Source organism: Phoca vitulina, unplaced genomic scaffold, assembly GCF_004348235.1.
Source record: "Phoca vitulina isolate PV1807 unplaced genomic scaffold, GSC_HSeal_1.0 scaffold3, whole genome shotgun sequence".
NCBI lineage: Eukaryota > Metazoa > Chordata > Mammalia > Carnivora > Phocidae > Phoca > Phoca vitulina.
The window spans coordinates 26050863-26077143 of NW_022589706.1; the positions used below are offsets into that span (position 1 = coordinate 26050863).

Consider the following 26281-nt stretch of genomic DNA (forward strand, 5'->3'; position numbering starts at 1 on the left):
AAAGAAAGAAAGAAAGAAAGAAAGAAAGAAAGAAAGAAAGAAAGAAAGAAAGAAAAGAGAAGAGAAGAAAAGAAAAAAGAAAAGGGAGGAAGGAAGAGAATCAGTAATCAAAAAACTCTGAACAAGCAAAAGCCTAGGGCCAGATGGCTTCCCAGGGGAATCCTACCAAACATTTATAGAAGAGTTAATACCTATTCTTCTCAAACTATTCCAAAAAATAGGAATAGAAAGAAAACTTCCAAACTTATTCAGTGAGGCCAGTATTATCCTGACACCAAAACTGGATAAAGACACCACTAAAAGAGATAACTACAGGCCAATATCCCTAATGAACAGAGATGCAAACTCCTCAATAAAATATTAGCAAACTGAATTCAACAATACATTAAAAAAAATCATTCACCACGATCAAGTGGGATTTATTCCTGGGTTGCAAATGTGGTTCAATATTCACAAATCAATCAACGTGATACACCACATTAATAAGAGAAAAGATAGGAACCATATGATCATTTCAATAGACACAGAAAAAGCCCTTGACAAAGCACAACATCCATTCATGATAAAAACCCTCAACAAAGTAGGTTTAGAGGGATCATACCTCAACATAATAAAAGCCATATATGAAAAACCCATAGCTAATATCACCCTCTATGGGGAAAAACTGAGAGGTTTTACCCTAAGGTCAGGAAAAAGATAAGGATGTCCACTCTCACCATTTTTATTCAACATAGCACTGGAAGTCCTAGCCTCAGCAATCAGACAAGAAAAAGAAATAAAAGGCAAATTAGTAAGGAAGAAGTAAAATTTTCACTATTTGCAGATGATATGATACTATATATAGAAAACCCAAAAGACTCAACCAAAAAACTGCTAGAACTGATACACGAATTCAGTAAAGTCACAGGATACAAAATCAACGTACAGAAATCTGTTGCATTTCTATATACCAATAATGAAGCAGCAGAAAGAGAAACTAAGAAAACAATCCCATTTACAATTGCACCAAAAGTAATAAGATACCTAGGAATAAACCTAACCAAAGAGGTGAAAGAACTATACTCTGAAAACTATAAAGCAATGATGAAAGAAATTGAAGATGACACAAAGAAATGGAAAGACATTCCATGCTCATGGGTTAATACATATTGTTAAAATGTCTATGCTACTCAAAGCAATCTACACATTTAATGCAATCCCTATCAAAATACCAACACATTTTTTACAGAACTAGAACAAACAATTCTAAAATTTATATGGAACCAAAAAGACCCCGAATAGCTAAAGCAACCTTGAAAAAGAAACATAAGCTGAAGGCATCACAATTTTGGACGTCAAGTTATATTACAAAGCTGTAGTGATCAAAACAGTATGGTACTGGCACAAAACTAGACCCATAAATCAATGGAACAGAATAGAAAACACAGGTATAAACCCATAACTATATGGTCAATTGATCTCCAACAAATCAGGAAAGAATATCCGGTGGGAAAAGGACAGTCTCTTCAACAAATGGTCTTGGGAAAACTGGACAGCAACATGTAAAAGAAAGAAACGGGACCACTTTCTTACACCATACACAAAAATAAATTCAAAATCGATTAACGACCTAAATGTGAAACCTGAAACCATAAACTCCTAGAAGAAAACATAGGCAATAACCTCTTTAACATCAGTCATAGCAACTCTTTTCTGGGTATGTCTGCTGAGGCAAGGGAAACAAAAGGAAAAATGGACTATTGGGACTATATCAAAATAAAAAGCTTCTACACAAGGAGGAAAACAATCAACAAAATTAAAAGGCAACATATGAGATGGGAGAAGATATTTGCAAATGACTTATCCAATAAAGGACTGATACCCAAAATGTATAAAGAACTTATAAAATTCAAGACCCAAAAAACAAATAATCCAATGAAAAAATGGGCAGAAGACATGAACAGATATTTCTCCAAAGAAGACATGCAGATGGCCAACAGACACATGAAAAGATGCTCAGCATCACTCATCATCAGGGAAATGCAAATCAAAACCACAATGAGACATCGCTTCACACCTGTCAGAATGGCCAAAACCAACAAAACAAGAAACAACAAGTGTTAGCAAGGATGTGGAGAAAGGGAAACCCTCTTGCACTATTGGTAGGAATGCAAAGTGGGGCAGCCACTCTGGAAAACAGTATAAAGTTTCCTTAAAAATTTGAAATTATAACTACTCTACTATCCAGCAATCACACTACTGGGTATTTACCCCAAAAATACAGAATACTAATTCACAGAGATACTTAAAGAGATACTTGCATCCTTATGTTTATAGCAGTATTATTTACAGTAGTAAGGTATGGAAGCAACCCAACTGTCCATCGACTGATGAATGGATAAAGAAGCTGTGATACACACACACACACACACACACACACACACACACACACACAATGGAATATTATTCAGCCATTAAAAAGAATGAAATCTTCCCATTTGCAATGACATGGATGGAGCTAGAGATTATTATGCTAAGTGAAATAAGTCAGAGAAAGACAAATACCATATGATTTCAATCATATGTGGAATTTAGGAAACAAACCAAATAAACAAAGGGAAAAAGAGAGAGAGGGAGGGAACAGGGGGAGAGAGAGAGAGAGAGAGAGAAACCAAGAAACAGACTCTTAACTATAGAGAACAAACTGATGGTCACCAGAGGGGGTGGGGGGAAGGGTGAAATAGGGGATGGGGATTAAGAAGTGCACTTGTCGTGAGGGGCACCAGGTGTTGTATGGGTGTTGAATCACTATATTGTACACCTGAAACTAATATAACTAACTGGGACTAAAATAAAAATGTAAAAAAAAAAGGGAAATACATAGTACAGTAATAAAGCCCAATAAACGAATTCTGTGTAATTTGGGCAAATTCACATATAACATGGAGATAAGTTCTAACTTTCAGGGTTACTAGGGGCATTGGCCTATTAAGCACCTATCATAGTATTGGCACAAAGTAGACCTTCAAATAATAGTGCTTTTTTTGTGCTTAAATATTGATTTTTTTTCTTTGATAATCTTAAGACTAATATCTCACTTTTACATTTTCCTAGATGCAGCCTTCTGCCAAAGCTGACAATGAGAAGACCTGGCAAGAGATATCAGATGAGATCAAGGGGATATTTAAGGCTGCTGTAAAACTGTTACATGAAAAGGGAAAAATGAAATATAGCCAAGCTAAGAGGTACCTGTTCTCAGGTAATTTTTACACATCCTCAGTAAACTAAGGAACAGATAAGTAATAGATGCATTCACTGCTTCCATTTTATGGGTCTACAAGTTTAATTTCATTTACCGCCTGATGAAATTTAATTTTTCTAAATGTTTCCTTCTCCTCGAGAGGCAAGTGTTCTTTTCTTTTAACCAATAGATAAGCCTTCACTTAATTTGAGGACTTCTCCAGAAAATGTGATTTTGAAGAAGTCAGAGGAGGCTGCCTGTATTAGACCAGACTCTGCCAATGTCAGTTCATTCGTTCATTCTGTCCATTCATTCATTCACTCACTCACTCAGCAAACATTTACTGAGTGCCTTTACGTGCCGGGCCCTGGGGATACAACCATGAACAAGAAGGCAAGGTCTCTCTCTCTTGGAATTTATTTTTTAGTGGGGGGAAAATAAGTGATAGGCAAGTAATCATAAATGAACAGGATCATTTCAGAAAGGATAAGCAATATGAACAAAGAAGACACAGTAAGAGGGGGCTGATGAAGGATATGGGGGTCCAGATGTAGATGGAGTGGGCAGTAAGGAGAGGACTTTGAGCTGAATGACAGGGAGAGTCAGAGCCCGGTGTGCTATATCCCAGGCAGAGAATTCCAGGCAGAGGGATTACCAGAGTCAAGATCCCTGCTTAGTAAGTTCCAGGAGCAGGAAGAAGGTGAAGGTAGCCAGGCCTGGGGAAGGAGAGATGAAGCCATACTAAGAGCCTATGTTTTATTCTGGGTAAGCTGGGAAGCCATTGGAGGTTGAGAAATAAAGAAGTAAGGGAGTGGCAGGATCTAATTTAACCTTAAAATAAAAATCCACTGAGCAGAGACTCATTTGTCAGCCTTTCTCAGCCATAGAAAGGAGGCTTTATTTTTAAAGGATGCACAGGAAACCACAGAGCTGAAGGAATATGTCAGTCATACTTTCCAGGGGACAAACACTACTGGGTAAGAGTAATCAGATATATAACATTTATTTTATTTTATTTTATTTTTAACATTTATTTTAAAAATTGATAGTGAAGGGGCACCTGGGTGGCTCAGTAGGTTAAGTGCTGACTCTTGATTTCATGATCTCGTTGGGAGGGGGGGTGTCGTGAGATTGAGTGGGTCATTGCGTTGGGCTCCATGCTCAGCGGGGAGTCTGCTTAAGATTCTCTCTCTCTCCTCCCTCTGCCCCTCCCCTGACCCTCTAAAATAAATAAATAAATACAATCTTAAAAATTGATAGTGAAGAATGATTGAGGAAAAAGCAATAGCACTTGGGTTTTCAGATTGGTTTTGTGAATGGCATGACAAAGCAAAAACCTAAAAGGCACTCAATATCATTCTCCCTATATACAGGTACTTCAAGCTAGGGCAATTGTACGTAATTTTAACAAATTCATTTTCGACAAACTATCAAAAATTAGGTCTTATTTTAGGTCTCCTGAGAATATTAAAACCGGCAAGAATAAGTACGATCTTTAGAATATACAGACTGACAAATATCCTTGATCCTTTGGGATTTTTTTAACCAATTTTGAGACTCTGGTTCTTCATCTTTATCAAGAACAAAACTACTCTGGTCCTAAAAATGTGCTGTATTTGAAGAAAATGCCCAGAGCAAAAGCTTTTCTATTCTTTTTTTTAATATTTTATTTATTACTTATTTGACAGAGAGAGAGGGATCACAAGCAGGGGGAGCGGCAGGCAGAGGGTGAGGGAGAGGACCCTGGGATCATGACCTGAGCCAAAAGCAGACGCTTAACCGACTGAGCCACCCAGACACTCCAAAGCTTTCCTATTCTTGATGTAAGAGACCCCAGTTTGGGAGGGCATCCTCTTATTTAGAATCATACAGTTCCAGTGTTCAAGTATTTCACTGGCAAACACTTTCTTCTAATTTTCTCTACACTAAAAAACTCTGTCCATGTGGCCAGCCATATAAAGATTAAGATTTTATTTATTCATTTGACAGAGAGAGAGAGAGAGAGCAAGCAAGGGCAGGGGGATCCCAGGACCCTGGGATCATGACCTGAGCCAAAGGTGGCTGTTTAACCAACTGAGCCATCCAGGTGCCCCTAACTTTTCTCACTTCTACTTTCTCCTTTATAAATAACAGGAGACAAAGAGAAATAAAATAGACCCCAAAATAGTGCCCAGCTGTGAACATTAAAACTAAATGGTCTCAGGGATAGTAGTTTTGGGAATTTATGTCTCATGAATGATAGTTGCCAGGGCTGGAACTCTCCTAATGTTATCTTCATCAGGTGCCATGACCAGTTAAACTTTAGGATTTTTAGAAAAATGCAAGGACAGAAAACAAATATGGTATTCCAGTAAGGAAGGGGAAGTTTATAATATTTATAGATCAATAAATATCAGAAATTATCAATAAAAGTCCCCCAAAATCATGAGGATGCACTTGACTTCTAGAAAGAACTCTATAGAGTTGACTTGGTCTCACATGACTCATCTATTCAGGTATATTTATTAAGTCTATACCATCAACAGGCATTCTTATGTACAGCCTCTTTTTTTCACCCTGAGCCAAGCTTAGATGGGTTCTACCAACTTGGTCTCTCTATGTCTTCTTACAAAGCATTTATAATCAACACTCCTGATCAGCACATTCTCTCCACAGAAGTAATAACAATGGCAGTTATGTTACAGTTGATTTGCTTCCTGGGAGTCAGAGGTGACGGTGCAATCTCTGGTTATCATCCATTACGTATACATACTATAGGTTGACACTTCCTTTCTCAGGATCCACAGAAGGTAGCACCTGGTTCATCCAGGGTGCCTCTCAGCATGTTGCACAGATGGCTGGAAAACAGATGGGCCAAAGGCTGCTTTCTGCAGATTTCCTACATCTTGCCTCATCTACATTACAAGTTCTTACTCTCATAAAAAGAAGAGTAGATATATATTATATAAACTCCTTTGACTGGCCTCCTTAACCAACTTGCCTCATCAAAATCCTTTGTAGGGGCGCCTGGGTGGCTCAGTCGGTTAAGCATCTGCCTTCGGCTCAGTTCATGATTCCAGGGTTCTGGGATCGAGTCCCGCATCCGGCTCCCCACTCAGCGGGGAGCCTGCTTCTCCCTCTGCCTGCTGCTCTCCCTGGTTGTGCTTTCCCTCTCTCTCTCTGTCTCTGACAAATAAAATCTTAAAAAAAAAAAAAAAAACCCTTTGTAACATGGACTAGTGACCATGGCACAGCTCACTCCACACTGGTGGCTATAAACAGATCTTTTTTACTTGAGTCATTGCTTTTGATTGAGGGCTATCATTCCTGAAAAAATTATGATCATGAGAGTTCTAAAAGGCACCATTTAAAATTACGGTTCCCACCTTCCTTAATAGTTACTGTAGAGAATACATGTAAGTTCTGGGTTTTGTTTGATGTTCGAGTTGGGCCAGCACATTGAAATGTTTTCAGTTTCTGGCCAGCCCGGCCCTGCATACTCAAGGCCCACCCCAACCCCTCCTTCTTCTATCAGACCGCTGCCTAGTAGGCACCTCCTTAAGAAAGCCTTCCCTGACCTCTCCCAGTGGGGTAGCCCTCCTGATTGTTTGCTTTCATTGTACCATGTTATTCTCCTTCGCGGGACTAAAAACAATCATTATACATGTATTTGTGGGACTCTGGGACTCATGTCCACCATCCTCCACTGGACTGTAAGTGCTATAATGGCTTTTTCTCTCAGCATTGTCTGTTTTCTCTTCCCACTATATCCTGAGTAACCAGCAGCATGCCTAGCACATAGTAGACACTCATTAAGACCAACTGGATGAAGGAAAGCAGGGGGAGTGAGGAGAGGCAGCCAGTTTTAAAACATTGCTTGCCTTAAAGTTCATTGCCATTGGTTTAATTATTTTAGTCCTTCTTATTTTTCCTCCATAAAATCATGCATCAGTGATGTTTCTGTTACTGATGCTCCGGTTTTAAATGTTCTTATGGGGCCTCAATGATTTATGATATGTATATTTACTTGTGTGTAAGCCAATGTGTTGTATGACCCAGTTTATCTTTGAAGAAATACATTTACATATTAAGTCATTTTTCTGTACCCGCTTTGGGAGATATAATGGAATTTAACAGTGATATGGAAAATTCAGACTGATCACTGATCAGAACATGATTAGATGTTGAACATGATTTGTATTACTATTTACACATATCTGTCTGGGGTACAGTGTATCCTCAAATAAAATGGTGAAGCCACATTGTAAAGGAGAGAGTGACAAGGAAGAAGTCAGCGAGATACGTCATTTGGCCTCTTCCTCATTCTTTACTGGCCCCTGTTGGTCCCTGCTCTTCGCTATTAGAACCCCTTAAGTCTGAGAGAGAAACTAAACAGGAACTTAAAAGAATCAACTATAAACTCAGTATGCTTTCTTTCTTATGCCTATATTCAAGCTCTCTCTCTAACTGGGGAGGGAATTAATTTTAATTAAAACCCATTGTACTGGGTTCCTGGCTGTTTAGGAAAAGAGAGATAAGAAATTAAAGAATTAAGAAATTAATCTACAAAAGAGTCTGCTACCCACTGCAAGCAAAATAATCTCCCCCTGGTGACTTGAGAGATAAGTACTAGGGGTGTGGGCCCACTGCTTCTTTGTTCTAGACAATAAACCCCGTGCCACATTTTCTTTCAGCGATAGAGGACGAGTTTGACTTTGCTCTAGGAAAGCAAACTCCAGCATTCCTAAAGAAGTGTGTTTGCTACATTCGGAAAATTGCTAACATTGAGCGTTTTGTGAAAATCCCGGAGATGGGAAAATACATGGATATCACTGGAACAGAACCAAGGATTATGCGGGATGCAGAAGCCCAAGAGAAGCTGATAAAACTCAGGGATGAATTTATTCCAACTATTGTTGCATCATCTAATCTGAGAGTGTACACATCTGTTACTCATTGTGACATGAAACTGGGCTATTCCCAAGAAATAGAAAATCATTACATAGAAGGACTTGGTAAACAATTTTATGAGGACATGATTGATATCATTCAGGCAACCGTACAACAGAATTTTGACACTGAAACCGACACGCTCTATGATGAAATCCTTCAGCATTCCTCATTATGTAAGACGTACGCCTCCTTCTACGAGTATAAATGTGAACCTCTCAACATCGTGCATAAATACGTTCTGCCAAGCAAAACCGGGCACATCAACCCTCTCGTCATATATGGTGGACCATGCACTGGGAAGACCCTCCTGCTAGCTGAAGTAGCAAAGAAGGTGAGAGCCTTTTCTTTCACAAGCTTATTTGTAAAAATCCTTTACTTTGGGGAAAAGATAAATTGGTCAAAATTCATTTCCATTTTCTGTGTTTACTTCTGAATTATAATTAGTCTTTTTGGAAAGGATACCTTGGTGTTTCTCTTATGCTGGTACAATGGTCACACTGAAAGAAAAAAGCACTTGGGATACAGTTAGAGAACAGCTTTATTTTTTCTCTCATTGGTCAAACTTCCGTTGTGGGGCTAGTTCCCATTTGGATGGAAACTAGGGCAGATCTCATAACTCTTCTCATCCCTCTCAGCAAAGACAAGCCTTCCTATCACTCTGGACCCTAAGTCATTCTCAGCTCAGCAATTAAATCTGTCCAATCTAAAATGGTTATTAAAACTTGAGTTTATATTTCTCTCCCACAGCTGAGGCTCACAATAAGCAAGGTACCTGCCGTGGGAAATGGGGATGTGGTCGTCTTCTCCTTCCACCACATAGCACTTCTTCCCCTCTGTCCCTAACCCCAAGCACATGATCCCTATAGGGCTGTGACTCCTATAGGGTTGTGGCTTCAGGGAAGTAGGAAAGATAAGGTGGCCAGAAAGTTCTTACATGACCAGTACTGTTCTGAAAACTGGACTCCACACTCTGTGATCTTGGCAGGCATTTAAAGCTGCTTCCTAGTTCCTCTGAGGCCTTTTTCTAGTTTCCTGGATGTCCTTTCCCTCCTGCCTCCCCTGCCCTGTCCTCCCTGAGCATCTTATCTTACCTACAGTTCTCTAAACACAGGGGGATGCATTTTTTTTTTTGCCCCAGCTGGTCACTTCCATGGCTCCTAGACATCCAGCCACACACTTCTAGTACCTTTCTGCCAAGATCCACAGCCCAGCAAGCTCCCTCAGACAGGACTTGAGGAAAACAGAACCAACAAAAACCTCTGTCAGCTCAGTCTTGCCAGTGGCCCACATGTGACACATGGGAAGCACTCGGGTATTTTTTGCCCTGGGAAACAGCAGCTCTCCATCCCTCCCTCACCCAAAGAGCTAGCCAGGCTTGTCAGTCAACCTCCATATTTCTCAGGTGTCTGAGGACATCTGTCTCCCTGTCTCTCCAGCTCTAGCGGACACCCTGTCAGTGGTCCATTGCAGCCCCTTTCTCGAGGTGAGAAGTGAGGAAATCTCTCATCCTTGCCCTTTGGGAGTGGATGGTAACAGATATGACCCACAGCACCCTAATCTCCAATGTTTTTCTTGGCCTCTTGAAACTCTTTTTTAGGCTGGAGCTGGGTAGTCCACTAAAGGTAGCAAAACTGGTTTTCACAACTCCCTTACAAATCTCGCATGATGGTGTGGAACCTCACTCTGGGTCTATTGTCTTGGCATATCAGTCTAAACTGGACTAAACTAGTTCCATTGTAACCTCGTGTTGCACTGGATGTCCACGTCTGATAGTTTATATTATCTTGGTGTTACCTCAGAATCTCTATATTGTTCTTCCTGTGGTTATTCTCTCAAGAACAGAGCTTTCTTTAACTTTGCGAACACTCTTGTCATCTGTCATGTGCTATCACAATCTCAGGGAGGTCATCTTGAGGACAAGAACAGGGACAGTTGTGTTGTACCTTATGTGGGGATTAGGTTTCAAAGCAAGCTCACAGGCAAAAATCTGGTGTATAAACTTACTTTTAAAAAGTCCCCAGGAGGGACGCCTGGGTGGCTCAGTCGGTTCAGCATCTGCCTTCGGCTCAGGTCATGATCCTGGGGTCCTGGGATCGAGCCCCGCATCGGCCTCTCTGCTCAGTGGGGAGCCTGCTTCTCCCTCTCCTGCTCACCCTGCTTGTACACACTCTCTCTCTCTGTCAAATAAATAAATAAAATCTTAAAAAAAAAAAAAAAGTCCCCAGGAAAGTTAATTTACCATTTCTTAATATGTCAAGCCCAGCTGCTGGTTTTTCTTCTTCTCCTTCTCCTTCTTCTTCTTCTTAAGATTTTTATTTATGAGAGAGAGAGAGGAGGGAAAAAGAATCCAGAGGAGACCCTGCACTGAGTGTGGAGCTGGACGCAGGGCTCAATCCCACAACACTGAGATCATAACCTGAGCCGAAACCAAGAGTCCAACGCTTAACAGACTGAGCCACCCAGGCGGCCCTGGTGTTTCTTTTAGTGTTAAATGACATGGTTCTTTTTTAATGGAACACCAGATGAAGTGGCAGGCTTACATTTAAGAGCCATGTTGCATCAAAATAAAGTGTGTGTGTGTGCGTGCGTGTGTGTGTGCGTGTGAACACTAATTAGTATGTGAATCTTCAAACTTCAGAATTTTTCCAAGTCAACAAGACAACAACAGTACGAAGAACACATGGAAGCTGAAATCTAATGAGAAAACATGCACGTACACCATTTCACCTTCACTCTAGGGCTTTTTCCCTCCGGAAGAAGGAAGGGTAAAGTAGTTGGAGGGGCGAATGTTGCTGGACTTGACTGTATTCACTGTGCTGCAAGTCCATGTGCCGTAGCACGGGAGGTACAGAATTGTGTAGGATGTGCTGATATCCGTGCACAGATCAACGGACCCCGCGGGGCAGGGGGTGGTGACAGTCAAGTTGGTCAACTTGAGAAATGGTTTTCTGAGCTCTCACTCTTCTGGATATTTTGTCCAACCAGCAGAGTGTGTCTATTCACAGTCCAGGACTCTGGTCCACAAGAAGCCTCACCTGTTTCTAAGTCCCTTGCCTCTGCTCTACTCGCCTCTCTCCTGGGGAATGTTGTCCCGCCAATGACAATCTGCGCTCTCTTTGTGACTTCATGTCCCTTGTGAGAATGCAGAGAGATGTCTCATGTTTATCTCGAGGTTATCTCCTGCGTGCCCAGCATTTCCATGGACACGAGCTCATGATCAGAGGATCGCTCTATATGTTCAACAACACGTGACTGGGAGGAGAGAGGACAATGCATATAATCATCATAAGCAATTCACGTAGGGACAAAATACCATGTTCTGTTTCTGATTTGCCACTGAAGGACAGTTGTAGTAGGATAGCAGGCTTATCTTCCTCCATATTGGCTTCAAAGGTGGGGGCTAAACAGTAAATGGCTTCTTTTCCTTAATTGCTACATTTTTTTTTTCTAAACTTACTCATGCCTTAACCTGAACTACATCTTGAGGAACCAAGTTTCATAAACTTACTTCCTCACTAATAAAATCCGTCCTTTCCTAAGCAACATTCTTGGTGAATTCCATGGATTACTGAAAGACATTATCTCCCTAAAAATAGACTGGGATTTTTTTTATACTTTGATCATATCCCTTCTTGCCCTTGCCTTTCCAGCCAGAGACATACTAAATTTAACAGCCGCCTCATATACGTAATCTCCTTCACTCTACAATTTGAAAAACAAAAACAAAAAAACCTTCCAGCTTCGTCTCTTGGTAACTGCTTAACTCTGAGCAAGTCATTTATCCAGCCTGGACAGGTTTCCTCTTCTGTTAAATGGTACTATAATCCCATCTGCCCTACAGGGAGGTGATGTGAGGACTGATAACTGACTGTTAATATAGAGTGAGCTGTCTGTTATAAAACATAAAGCTTAAAGTTTTAGCCAGAATTATATAGATTTTATGACAATGGTAAATAATCATAAAGATGACCCTATAGCACCACAATATAGTAAAATGTCTCTGAATCATTCAGGATTATATTCAGTATTTTAGTACTATTTTTATCACATTCTAATTAGCTAGGAATTTGATCAGACTTATGTGATCTCAATTAGTGAAAACATTTGACTCAACATAATATGTAAGTCACTACTTAATCTATTCATTAAACAAATACTAAGCACCTACTGTGTGCCAACAAACCACGCCAAGAAACAGGATGCAGTGAGGAAAAGCTGACCATACTAGATATGCAGATTTACTGTTTACGAAATCCTTTGTAACTTTTAGAATACAACAAGCTAAGTGCTGCCTTGGGATTGAATAAGACTATTATCACTATTTTATTACCTTCAGTAGAGTGATCCTGAGGGTCTCACCTATAGATATTGGTGCATGAGCTTTGTGACCGTTCTTTGATCTTCTCGGGTTTTCCCAGTCCCTGGTTCTAGGCCACTGTCTGCATGGTCAGGGTTACCAGAAGTCTGACCTCTGGAGAGAGGAAATGCTGTGTACGCGACCATGTGAATATATATTACCATTCTAAACACTACCTTTATGTTTTAGGCCTATGGCTGGCTTCATGAAGACACAGGACCAGAATCTGACCCAGTAGTCGTCATGAGATTTCTAGGAACCACAGACATGAGTACTGACCTTAAGACTCTCCTTCTAAGCGTTTGTGAACAATTGGCAGTCAACTACCGGTGTCTGGTTCAAAGCTACCCTAAGAAGATCCATGACCTCCGAGACTTATTTATAAACCTTTTGAACGAGTCTTCATTGCAGAGACCTCTAGTAATAATATTTGATGCCCTAGAGCAGCTCTCAGAGAGTGACGAGGCCAGGAAGCTTTGGTGGCTCCCAGCTCACCTTCCCCGCTTCGTACGAATAGTCCTGTCCACGCTGCCCAACAGACATGGGATCCTGCAGAAACTGAGGTGCCTTATCCATGAAGAAGCCAACTACATCGAGCTGATTCCCCGGGACAGGAAGATGTGCAGCCAGGTCCTCAAACACCAGCTGTTGCGGGTCAAAAGGAAGGTCACATCAGGCCAGCAGATTTATGTGAACAACGCATTCTCCAAGTGCACGCTGCCCATGTTTGTGAACCTGACCTTCAGGGAGGTGAGATATTGGAGATCTCACAAAGACGTCGATGAATCCTCCCTCTGTGTCACAGTTCACGAAAGTATAGAGCAGCTATTCTGGTCCTTGGAGAAGAAGTGTGGTCAGAAACTGGTCTCCAGGGCTCTCGGTTACATCACCATGGCCAAAATAGGTTTGAGTGAAATGGAACTGGAGGATGTGTTGGCCCTAGACAACAGTGTGATGAATGAGCTCAATGAGAACACTAGGCCCAGCAATCCCCTCAGAGTACCTTATCTGTACATCGCGAGGCTCAAGGAGGGTCTCAGTGGCTACTTAATAGAAAGACATGTGAAGAACGTCACACTCCTGGTCTGGGCCAATAGACACCTGCAGCTTATAGCCCAGAAGTTGTATCTGCAGGATGACAGTGACCTGCGTGAAATGCACACCATCCTGGCAGATTACTTTCTGGGAGTCTGGTCAGGGGGCAGGAGGAAAGCTTTCTGCCTTGAAGACCCCTACTTGAATGGCTGCCTTGACTTGGAGAGCAGAAGCTTGCTTGAGGAAGAGAAGCACTTCATGGAACAGGTTTCCTTTGACAGGCAGGCTCCAGACCAGCCCTGGGTTTTCCAGTGTAATCCACTGGAGCCTGACATCTTCTTCGTCAATCATCGGAAAATGTCTGAGCTCTTGCACCACCTGACAAGATGTGGAAAAACCGATGACCTGCTTTACGGGATCATCATGAACTTCAGCTGGCTTTATACCATGATCAAAATCGGCCAGTTCGACAAAGTGCTCTCAGACATTGAGCTGGCTTACAACTACTCTCAAGAGAAGGAGCTGAAGTTCCTGGCTAGCACTCTCCGCGGCATCAAACCCAAGGTCACTGCGTTTCCAGGCTCCCTTTCAGCAGAGCTTCAGCAAAGGCTGCTGCCTGTTGTAAGTTCCCTGCCCAAACTTAGGCACCTCCTTTTAGAATGTGACAAAGATGGGCCCAAATATTGCTCCATTGTGCCATTACATTCATCCATGGACGTAACATACAGCCCGGAGCGTCTCCCCTTGTCCTCTAGTCACCTGCATGTCACCGAGATTCTGCCTACATGTAACCCCAGTACTGTCCTCACAGCTCTAGAAAATGGTTCCATCAGCACGTGGGATGTGGAAACCCGTCAACTCCTCCGGCAAATCACCACAGCCCAGTCTGTCATCCTGGGCATGAAACTCACCAGTGACGAAAAGTATCTTGTGGTGGCTACGACAAATAACACCTTGCTGATTTATGACAATGTAAATTCTTGTCTTCTGTCTGAAGTGGAAATCAAAGGCACCAAGCACGGAAGCGGCTCCACCTACATCAATGGATTTACACTGTCCGTCAACCACGCCCTCGCATGGCTTGAAGCCAGCAAAGATGTCACTGTCATCGATCTGCTCTACGGGTGGCCCCTTTACCAGTTCCACTGCTGGTACGAAGTGACCTGTGTCCAGTGCTCTCTGGATGGCATGTACGCTTTCTGTGGACAGTACCTGAACACCACCACCATATTTCATTTAGGGAGTGGAGAAAAGTTATGTACAGTGACATCTGAATTTTCAGGTGGGTTTGTGAAGTTTCTTCTTACCTTGGACACGGCTCAAGAAATGGTAATGGTGGACAGTGAGGGAAGCCTTTCGGTTTGGAATACTGAGGACATTTCCAATCCCCAGCTGACTGACGACTTTGACTGCCGAAGAGAAGACAGTGAGGTGGTCAGCATTGAACTTTCGGAGGACCAAAATGCAATTCTGATCTGTAAAGCCCTCAGCATCGAGCTCTTAGATACGGGCATGTGGAAGGTGGCTGAGAAGTTCAGAGCTAAGCACAACGAACGCTTTATTTCTGCTGTGCTGTCCAAAAACGGAGACTGCATCATCGCGACCATGGAAAATACCTCAGCTGTGTTTTTTTGGAGGCGGGACACGGGACAATGCATGGCGAGCTTACAGGAAATCTCAGGTACCATAGTCAAGCTGGTGAAATCCAGTCACCACAATATGCTGCTCTCTTTATCAACCAGTGGTGTTCTTTCCATCTGGGATATAGACATAATCACCGCCATGTCCAACATAGATAAGACTGGGAAACCCATCCAAAGCCTGGTGTTACCTGCCAGAGGGGAAATCATTTATTCCCTCGATGGCTCGGACTGTGTCCACAAGTGGAACTTCAGCAGTGGGTTCCTTGAGGCAGTATTCAAGCATGAGGGCATAGTCGAGCACTGCGTGCTGACGTCCTCTGGAGATGTCATGGTGACATCAGATGACAAAAGCAGCCAGTATGTCTGGCACACCAGCAGCGGTGAGAACCTCTTCCGAATTAACGGGCAGAGAATATCTCAGCTGCTAATTACGCACAATGACCAGTTTGTGGTCTCTCTCTGTGAGGAAAATGCCTCCAGGGTTTGGAGACTGGCCACAGGCCACAGGGTCTGCAACATTTTGACCACTCTGCAGAATGCCTTTATAACCTCCGCAAATACCTTTGTGGTGGGGATGACGAAAAGCAAAGTGCTGGCGGTCAGTCTCTGGACAGGAAGCATCACCAAGAAATTTTGCTGTGAAGATGGCACCACCATTGTGAATTTTAAGTTGATCCCCGACTGCCCTGACATCATTGTGTTCATCACATCAGCCGAGACGGTGAATATCTGGAGTCTGACGGATGAAGTCATCTGTCGCCGTGTGCAACTTCCAAACAACTTCTTGAAAAACCTGGAGGATTTCGAGATTTCTCCCAATGGCAAGCTAGGTATTATATCCAGGGGAGATGAAAATATCAATGTGCTGGATTTACACAGCGGCAAATTACGGGTGGTTCACGCCTCTGGGGTCATCTGGAGGCAAAGGCTCTCTCGAGATGGTCGCTACCTGGTATACATTTGTTTCCGAAACGGGGAGGAGGAGGATGAAAACGGTGCGATATCCAGTTTGATTGTAATGAGACTGGCTGACGGCAAAAATATCGGTGCCTGTTCCCTTTACAAAACACCAACTTTTCTCGCCCTCTCACAGAGGCACCTGAACATCATAGTGGGTTTTGACGACGGGAGTATAGGGATATACACAGTGGTAGACCGTGTAGACGCAGCCCTGAAAATTAAGATTGCCACTTCAAATAGCAGACAGATTTTCAACAATGCGACACAGGCATCCAGGCCAAAGTGTAGTAGTTACTGTTTTAAAGTGTCTGTGGATTGCCTATGGAGAGAGTCTACCGAGGTCTTTGCGAGAGACAGTCCCATCACCGTGAGCGATTCCACTGAGCCCAATGAGGCGACACCGTCCAAGAAACACAACCCTTGCTATGACCGGGTGTGCTCCGCCCTGGAATCCAGGGGCCACAGCTATGCTCCTGACAACTGACAAAACGTTCTTCTTGCTCAGCAGACATGCGCGATACACATGCACAAGGGGGAAAAAAAAGTATCTTCTGTCTCCCAAATGATAAACTACTCCTTTCTTTAAAGACAGGGAAGATGCTGGAGTTCCAGTGTTAACATGCTCGTCAAAAAGACAGAAATGTGAAATCGGCTTTGAGTTGGCTCTTTTTGTCAAAGTTAATCCAGGAATGACACCTTGACAGAGCATTTCTAAAAATGGTGTTTAACCGGCTACATCAACTGGAAGCTAGGGGATATTTTTCACGTTAGCTGCGTGGGAAGCAACAGCATAACTCATTCCATGGGTTCAGAAGACAGAGCTAGAACTATATCCAGTCCCCTTGGACTGGACTTCATTCTACAGAAATCATTTGAAATTGTGAACACAAAGAGCTGTTCGACCTCCAATGATGGTGTGGCCTAAGTAAACACAGCCTTAATCTCTCCTTTCATTTTACAATCCTGACAACTGTGTAAACCCAGTCTGCAGATGGAAGGTCAAAAGGTGCAAAATCACGTAACAAAAATGCCCCCTCATACTCCGAGTTTCCCAGGAGAAAGGACGTGAGAGGTGAGGCCACGAACTGGACTGGGCACAAGAACTTAGTAGCACCCTCATAGGGCTACTGAGCACGCAGTCAGTCTTCGTTAGGATACAGTTGAGACAGTTGCATGCAAGGGTTTCTGTATAACAGAACATGCGATTTTTACACTACTTCCTGGGCTGCAAGAGAAACACATTTAATAGGAAACCACAGTCTTTTCGTGTGTTTTTGAAATGCCTATTTGTGCTGGACATTAAAGTGGAATTACAGAAAGGGCATTATAGATTTGGTAAGACGTCTGTTCATTTCCATCATTGTACTAACAAAAGTCTGGGCTATTCAGTCAGTTGTATGGAAGCATACATTATTTCCTAAATCCCTGCGGTAAATCTTAACAGAAAGAAAGCTTTCTTGACACGCCATCTATGAAATACTGAAGACATTTGCCTTACTCTCATTCCTCCTCACTCCTGTGTAAAATGCAGACAGACGACCAAATACTCGGGGACAAACTGAATATGCCTGTCTTTGTGCTAAAATATTCCATATCTTAAGGGTGTCCAAAGGTTCTTTCTTGTCCCTGTTTGTAATCACTTTCTTACTTCCCCAGACTGTATGTAGGCTTCTTCCTCTGTCACCCTTTCTGCTGGAGGGCTCCTCGGGGCCTTTATAGTCTTATCCGTTTCAAAGCAGAAGCTGTGAAATGGTATTAAATACTTTTTAAAAACACTACTTCACCTATTTAAAAGAAAATATCACATCCCAAAAGGGGGAAAGTGATTTTCTTCCTTCCATATCCTCCACATGGCATGTCCTTGGATGACTTTTCGAAGGGTGTCAGAAGCGCTGGTTTGCTTTGAAAGTGACGGGAGTGACTTGTGGCGGCAGAATGATGACCAAGGAACTGATGTGCTCTCAGCCCAGCTCGACCACGAACTCGTCGCACGGGCAGATCTTTGGCCTCTCCGCTGTATTGTTTTTGTAAGCTGCAAAATAAAGGGAGTGATAGCTTCTGCTCTAGCCTTTATAGGGGTGTTGGGGAGCAATGTGAGGAAAAAGACAGCGACGGCTTGATTGTTTTTGCAAATGGGAGAAGCAAAATGATCTGATCCAAAGGGAATCCAAGCTCATTGCATTTCACTTTGGAAAGCAGTTTGACATGAAACCATACAGAAATGGGATTCAGACATAATGCCCCACTCCGTGGTCGAAGAATTTTTTTCAGTATGTTCCTCCTGGCCTAGCTACCAGCCGGGAAGGGGGTAGCCCAGTGAAGGCTCAGCCCACGTAGAGATCACCTGGAGTTGATAGTATGAGTCAATGCTTTTTTTTTTTTTCTTTAGCTCTTCTGCGGCAACACATTCCTATTCCTGTGATTATCAGTTGGACCTCCATGCCACACATTTCTAAGAATTAAATGCCTAGATGGATTAAATGTAGTGTGTGAATATTCTGTGTAACAGCCAATAGAGTTTAACAAGTGACTTGAATGATTTTTCCTAACTTGTTTGCAACTGATAGCTCATATTGAATGTTTTTATGTAAACTTTGTATTGTTGGGAAGAATTACCCAATCAGAGATTTATATTTTCATAAATGTTACATTTAGTTAAATTTTGTTACAAAGTTGTTACACTAGAAAATTATTGCTGTCTTCAAACAATGTACAGTCTTGTGTATGTATTGTTTGTATGAATAAAAGGTAAACTACTTAGATTTGTGGGTTTTTCTTCCCCAACTTTTGCAAGTATACTTAGAGATTTTTAGTAATAATAGTAATTGTTCATGCTTACTGTACACCAGACTCTATTTTTGGAGCCTTGTATGTACTAAGCCATGTAATCTCCACCAAAGCCTTATGAGATAGGTACTGTTAGTATTCCAAATTCACAGATGTAACAACCTAGAAACAGAGGCCCAGGGGGAATTGCTGAATAGGATTTCAATATACCATCAATGTGGTTTTTGTTACCTTTTCCAAAGCACATAGAATATAGCATTGAATATCCAGTAGGCACTTACTGATAATGGCCTATAAAATGTTTTCCAACTTGCAGATTAGAGACCAGGCTAGGCTCTAAAGATCACCGGAGGTCTTTGCAAACTCCCAGGAGTTTCAGGTATACCACAATTGCTGATGTATTCATTCCACAAATAGTTATTTGGTCATGCATTTTGCCAGGAATGCAAAGGTTAGTAAAGTAGCTTGCACCTTCTAGGATCTCACAGTCTTAACAGGAAAACAGATAGAGGGCGCCTGGGTGGCTCAGTTGGTTAGGCGACTGCCTTCGGCTCAGGTCATGATCCTGGAGTCCCAGGATCGAGTCCCACATCAGGCTCCCTGCTCAGCAGGGAGTCTGCTTCTCCCTCTGACCCTCCCCCCTCTCATGTGCTTTCTCTCTCTCTCTCTCTCTCTCTTTCTCATTCTCTCTCTCAAATAAATAAATAAAATCTTTAAAAAAAAAAAAAAACAGGAAAACAGATAGGAAACAAGTTCTATGGGTAAGTGCAAGGACAGTGTGCTTCCTTCTGGGCTTGGGGCCAAGGTGGGAAGAATGATAACCAAGGAGTCATCCCACTCATAAAGTGCCTCCAGGTGAGAAGGCAGGACCAAGGTGGGGGATCTTCCTCCCATAGGCACCTTTTTCCATTTCTTGCCTCTGGGAACTGAGAATCCACACACACACACACACACACACACACTCACAAAAAAATTTTTAAACAAGTTAGCAATGGAGAGCTTAAGTGATGATAACTAGGAAATAATCGGATGAAAACTTTGTATCTAGTTTCATGAAACAATCATTCTCAGAGAAATTTAAAATCAAGACGTTAAAAAATTGAAGACATTATCTATCTGGTTTCATCTTTATGTGGCTGAGACTTATTTCTGTTTAGAATTTACCCCCCTTGAAAACTCTCCTTAATTCCACCACCCGTGCTGGGAATTCCTTCTTGGATTCTAATCTAAATCCTTTAGGTTGAAGGTTAAACATTCTCTTTCAGTTCTGAGAAAACGTAGAGGAGTGGATTGTCATTGTTTGCATAAAAGCATTTCATATACATGGAGTTTGTTGTTTAACAAACTTAAATATCTTCTTTCCCAGTGTCAAGAATGCAACAAATACCATGTGTTTGCTTTGTCCAAGGCATTATGCTCATGCCCTAGGATGATCTCATAATGAGTCATGCATAACCCCTGCCCTCCAGAATCCTACAATCTAAAGGAGACACAACTAAATTAGATGTGATACAGATTTTTTTAAAAAGTTAATAAAACTGAAATGCAGGTGTTGAGAATACACTGCAGAGGAGCAATTAACTCGAACTGGGATTCAAAAGGAATGGCCAAGAGCAGGTGATAGTGGAGGCTTGAAGGACAAATGGAACTTAACTGTCAGAATGTCAAAAAGACACTTCAGGAGAAGGAAGCTGTGTGAGCACAAACAGGGAGAGTCAACATATACTGTGGATGACTTCAGATGCTATGCTGGCTTTTTAAACTTTATTCTGGGGGCGCCTGGCTGGCTCAGTCAGTAGAGCATGCAACTCTTGATCTCAGGGTCATGAGTTCAACCCCCACATTAGTCGTAGAGGTTATTTAAATACGTACATACATAAAGTTAAACTTTATTCTGTAACTCATAGGTAATCGTGGGAAAGTTTTTGAGAAGGGGAAAGACCTGGTTGAAATGGTGTTTTAGAATGACTTAGGCAGCACTATGTCCCATGGATCGGAGATGGAAGAGACCAGAAGCTGGGGACCAGTAAAGAAACTATTGTAAGGATCTGAGATAGAAAGTAGAAGATCTTGATCTTAGGACAGCTGCAGTGAGGATGCTAAGAAGAGGCATGATTTCAGGGCTTTAACTGACAGAGTTGTGTGATGAACAAAGGAGAACTCACATAATTCCAGCTCCAATTGAAACTGGGTGGACAGAATTACAGATGTAAAATGAATACGTTTAGGAGATGAAGATGAAGGAAATACTGAAATAAAGTTGGACCTAGAGAATTCAAAAGTAAAGATATCCACGCAGGCAACTGGAAATGTGCTATCCCCGCAATGGAGAAATTGTAGCTAAAGGCAAAGAATCCAACCTGTTATCTCTTTCTCAAAAATCTAAATAATGCATAAGATGGTGCTTTTTTTTTTCGTTATAATATAAGCCAATACCATAAACTTCTTAAAATTGTGGGTCTTTTTTTTTTTTTTTAGAACCATATTGACAAATTTAGAACTCTATTGACAAATCCACTCAAACAAATTAGTTTTCCTATCTTCCATGATTCATCGGTTGGAACGATTTATATGCCAATGAAAACATGAACACACCTAAAACACTAACTGAATCATGGTGTTTCACTCCCACATGCATCCAGAAACCACTGGTTTTTCTTCTGTATTTTTCATAAGGGTCCCTTGACAGCTCCGTTTGGCATTCCATGTGATGTGCATGAAGTACAGATTACACGTATATGGACATATTGGAGGGTTTCGTTTCAGTGTATCAATATGACAAATTATATAACACCGAATTTAAGATTACCAATAACACCACCATCTCTGGCTTTACAGAATCCCAGCCTTTGATAGATGAAGGTAACTTAGCCAGCAGCTTGAGCATATTCAGAGCAGTGGTTCTCAAACTGGAGTGTACATCATTTGTTAAAACACAGATTACTTCACCCTCCCTATCCCCAATTATTTCAGAATCCGTATGTCATGGGTAGAGCCCCCAAATCTGCATTTTTTACTGAATCCCTCCAGATGAAGCTGATTCCGCTAGTCTGGGAACCACACTTCAAAACCTAAGATAAATACCAATGTCTTTTTGGTCAAAGTAACTTAACTGATAAATGTACCAGTATTCTGTGGACGTTACTAAAGCATCCACTAGAAGTGTGACAAAGGGTTTTATCAGAAAATGATGTAAAATAGCAGAGAACTTCCTTCTAAATCTATCATTTTAAAGCATGCAGCTACCACACGACTGGCAAGATGCCCCCAAAAATGAGTTTTCTCCCATAAAGGGTGACAAATGTGTAAATGGGGCTGGAATCCCTAAAGTGGGCCCGTTAGAAACTAAGGACAGTATGTCGGTCTTTAAATAATACTCTGGCCTATTCTGCAGCAGCCTGTTCTGTCCTGACTGTCCCTGGATAATTTGAAGGGGAGAGAAGAGGGTAAGCTAGGTGGCGCAGTTGCTTAACACATTTTCCTGTCAATCCCAACTTTTGCGCACAGGTGAAAAGAACTTCCAACACCTAAGTAGTATTTTCAGGTAAAGCCACCAGCTCTCCACCCGCCGTAGGTGCGTGCACCGCAACAAGTACGCGCGTAGAGCTCAGGAGGTGTGGACGCGGTGTTGCAGCCGAGGTTCCAACAGCCCGGGAAAAGGGGGTGGGGGGAAGCAGGACTTCGTTGAGCTCGCACTGCGATGTCGAGGGCGCAGCCGAGTGTGTGCAACTTCCTGGAGTTCCATCTCGGTAGCGTCCGCGCTGGGTCTCAGACCATCCACTCTGATAGTGCAGGCGGGCGACGGTGTACACACCAGGTCGAAACGGAAGAGGCTGGAACTGAGGAGGAACCCCAAACACAAAAATACGGGGTGAGGGGTACAGATCTCTTTGCCAGGGGCCGCATTTCTGGATCTCCCCACTGACGTCCCGCATCCTAGGAGGCTCCCCTCTCCCTCCAGCACGACGGAAAAGTAGGCACCGAGACGTTACCCCGCGCGGGCCGGCGGTGGGCACGCGAGCCGGCAGTGGCTGCCCGGAGGCCGAGCGCGCCCGGGGATGGCCAGCCCGGCTCCGAGGGGCGCGCGGCCGGGGGGAGGGGGGCGCGCGGCTCGGGGCGCGCAGGTAAAGGGTTACGCGTGCCGGGGAGGCTCGCCCGCCTGCCGCGCCACGTGACGCGCCGGCCCAATGACGGTGCGGGGCGGCCGCTGTGAGCGCGGCGGGCTCCGGGCGGCGCTGAGCCGCTGGCGTTTCCCGGCGCGGCCGCCCGAGGCCGGCGAAGCCATGGGCGCCGCGACCCCGCCGCCGCCGCCGCCGCCCGGCCCCAGGTAGGGACGGTCCCCCGCCCCGCGCGTCGGGCCCCGCCGTGGGCTTGCCTCCTGCCGAGCTCGGCTTTGGGGCATTATTTCCCCGATTTCTCTCGCAGGTCGTTTTTATTTCTTTACTTCCTTCTGGCAGAAAAAAAAAAAAAATGGGGCGAGGCAATTCTCAGTTTGATTACTTCGGAAAAGTCACAGAATTCAACAAAGGGAGGCCAAATCCAGCACCGGCGGGGGCGGGGGGGGGTGGGCGGGACTTTTACAAATTCCCCAAACTCAAGACCAGGACAGTTTGGAAAGCTTGGCATCTCAGTGGTGTATGAAACAGTTTTGGTTTTAAATCCCTAATTAATGAACTTTCAGCTGCGCCTGAGAACTTGAGTTGGAAAAACTGCAAGAGATTTTCCCTTATTTCTAAGTGTCCCCCTCCCCCCATTTTTAAGCATCTGAGCGTTTTCGAATAAAACGGAAATGGAATGTTGACCGCCGCTGTTTCTTTGAAATGTCCTTGGGTCCCCAGGATTTGCTCAGGTCCCGGTGCTGGCGCCCTGGGTGGCGGTGGGAAGGGGTGGGGCGGGGAGGGTGCAGCGCTAGGAAGCGGCACGTGTTGGAAGAGCGTGCCAGGTGCAAACTGTTAAATGGTCACAAACTGTTTGCTGCATATTTAATAATTAGGCAAGCATCTCCCAGGTCGATTGCTTGGGTCTCATTTGACCTTGGCAGCCCTGATGAGGTGAGATTTTCACAAACCACCACTGAAGAATTTTTCCAATGATACAAGACAGATTTCAAAATCAGTGGGACTTTTTACCCCCTTCCAGGACTGTAATTAACCTTAAAAACAAAACAAAAACTCCCCTTAGTAACTTAGTACATTTTATTTTCCATTGTGGTATATAGACTTTTGCCCAGTGAATTTAGAGGAAGTCGGTGTTCCACGAGGTGGTTCAGATCATTAAAGAATAGGGTGTTTTATTTTCTTCCCGTCCCTGTGAGAATTACTGGCGGCCCTTTTCATATGGCTTATAAGTGTCCTGGGTGGCTGTACCCACGCTGTTGTGAGGAGCAAGGCTGTAGAAAAGATGAGACGTTTTGAGAGTTGAATCAGAAAGAAATAGAAAGTGGTCGCTGCTTTTAAACACAATAAATTCTGTTTATTCCCACAAAAATATTCCACTTATTTCCACATCTAATTCTCCAGTTAATATTTTAAGGAGACAGATGTTAGAGGTTCTGATGCTAAACACCAGTATCTATAGAACACCTCAGCAGTCGTGAGGCAGGTCTTTGAGACAGTACTTTGAAGCTCTTAAGGCTAAGTAGGACTCTGGGGTTCTTTGTACTTCCCTAACGTGTGAAGAATTAGTTACGGGAAGCTGCCTTGATCCCAGACCAGGAATGGAGCAGACATGAATACAGGAAGGTGGGGTTGGGTTTATTTCTCTTCTTTGCTCACTCACTGTTCTTCCTGGTCCTGCTCTTTCTGTTCAGCAAGTATGTGATAAGTGCTTCCCCAGAAACGTGACCCGTCTTTGCTATGTTCTAAGAGCTTTTGCAAATCTGGATTCAAAACCAGACAGAAACTTGCATGTCACCTAAATATGTTCAATAGCCTAAAAATGGAATGATTCCCCTAACTTCCCACCTCATGTCTCTCTGAGCCTGGAAACAACCTAGCCAAATTCTGGCCAGAATTGAGTCTCAGCCCAAGGGCCGAGCGGGTACTTGTCTGCCTTCCTCCTGCAACTGCCCTGCCTTTGAGGCCTCAAGAGCCCATTTACTGAGCTTCTTGGAAGGGACTCCAGTTTCCAAATAATTGAATACCAGTCTCCCAGTAGCTGGGTTTCCTCCACCTGGACTTGCAAATTCCCTTAGTTTCACAATGTTCCCAGTAACCCTGAATCTTGGGCCCTTTTGAGGTCTTGGTTAAATAGTACCTAGCTTTTTTTTTTTTTTTTTTTTTTTTGTCATTAGATTGATTATCTGGTTGGAGGTAGACTTTCTAGATATCTAGAAAAGAAGAGTCAGTAGCCTCATCCTAGGGGAGGAGGCTTCACCCATTTGTAGCCTTTCTTAGTGTGGTTACCACCTGAATGCTGTTTTAAGAGAATAACATGAAAGTGAAATCTGTTATCTACTCACACCCTTTTCACCTGAGAATATTCTGGTCCCATAGAGTTTGGAATCTTCAGAAGGACCATATATCATCAAAATGACCCTATCCTGGGGTCCCTGGGTGACTCAGTCAGTTAAGTGTATGCCTTCAGCTCAGGTCATGATCTCAGGGTCCTGGGATCGAGCCCCACATTGGGGTCCCTGTTCAGCAGGGAGTCTCCTTCTCCCTCTGCCCCTCTACCCTGCTCATGTGCATTCTCTCTCTCTCTCTCAAATAAAATCTTTTTAAAAAATGACCCTATCCTAAGACTTAACATAGCCATCAGATGAATATATGTCCTGAAGCAGATACTTAAAATAAGTCAAAATACTAGTTCAGTGTCATCAAGCATCTTGGAAAAGATGCTCCTGAGCTGCAGCGAATATTAAAAAGGAGTATGTCTCAAATTTTACCCCAAGCAGTGAATTCCGTTCTATTCAGTGGACAAGTAGCTCTCTAAAATGAAGTGAAACCCCTCCCTGACCTTGGAGACAGCAGGTTTGTAAGCCCAGAGATAATCAGATGCACACTCAGCCAGTGCCAGGGACACTGTCCTTGCCTTCAGGGAACTTAACAGTCTTCAGACAAGCCAGTGGAGGATTTTAAGCAGAGCAGCTCTGTTTCTTAGAAAGTTCTCTCCAGCTGCAACGAGAAGACTGAAATGGGAAAGATCCCAGCCAGGCAGCTGCTGTAAAAATCCACACGAGAGGAGAGTGAGAAGTGAATTGATTCTAAAGATACGTAATGGACAAAGGTATTGGGGACCTCAAGCCAAGAAAATATTGGGTGACTCAGGTCTCTGCAGTTGATTTCCATGTCATTTCAAAATACATCTGTTGCAGGCAGGTAGCTGTGAGCCACGTGCTTCCCCTTC

At 43.1% G+C, this 26281-nt stretch overlaps 2 protein-coding genes across 5 annotated transcripts in view; both read left to right on the forward strand.

Annotated features, from left to right (window-relative positions):
- Nucleotides 1-18950, forward strand: part of NWD2 (NACHT and WD repeat domain containing 2) — a 183992-nt gene extending 165042 nt beyond the window's left edge. For all 3 annotated transcript variants that reach the window (XM_032400164.1, XM_032400165.1, XM_032400166.1), the window contains 3 exons: nucleotides 3094-3238; nucleotides 7894-8483; nucleotides 12699-18950. In XM_032400164.1, coding sequence (XP_032256055.1) covers nucleotides 3094-3238; nucleotides 7894-8483; nucleotides 12699-16631 — 4668 coding nt within the window. In that variant the 3' untranslated portion in view covers nucleotides 16632-18950. The remainder of the gene's footprint in view (nucleotides 1-3093; nucleotides 3239-7893; nucleotides 8484-12698) is intronic.
- A 4248-nt stretch (nucleotides 18951-23198) lies between these two features.
- Nucleotides 23199-26281, forward strand: part of CUNH4orf19 (chromosome unknown C4orf19 homolog) — an 81549-nt gene continuing 78466 nt past the window's right edge. For both annotated transcript variants that reach the window (XM_032400169.1, XM_032400168.1), the window contains exon 1: nucleotides 23199-23261. The gene's annotated coding sequence lies outside the window, so the exon portion shown is untranslated. The remainder of the gene's footprint in view (nucleotides 23262-26281) is intronic.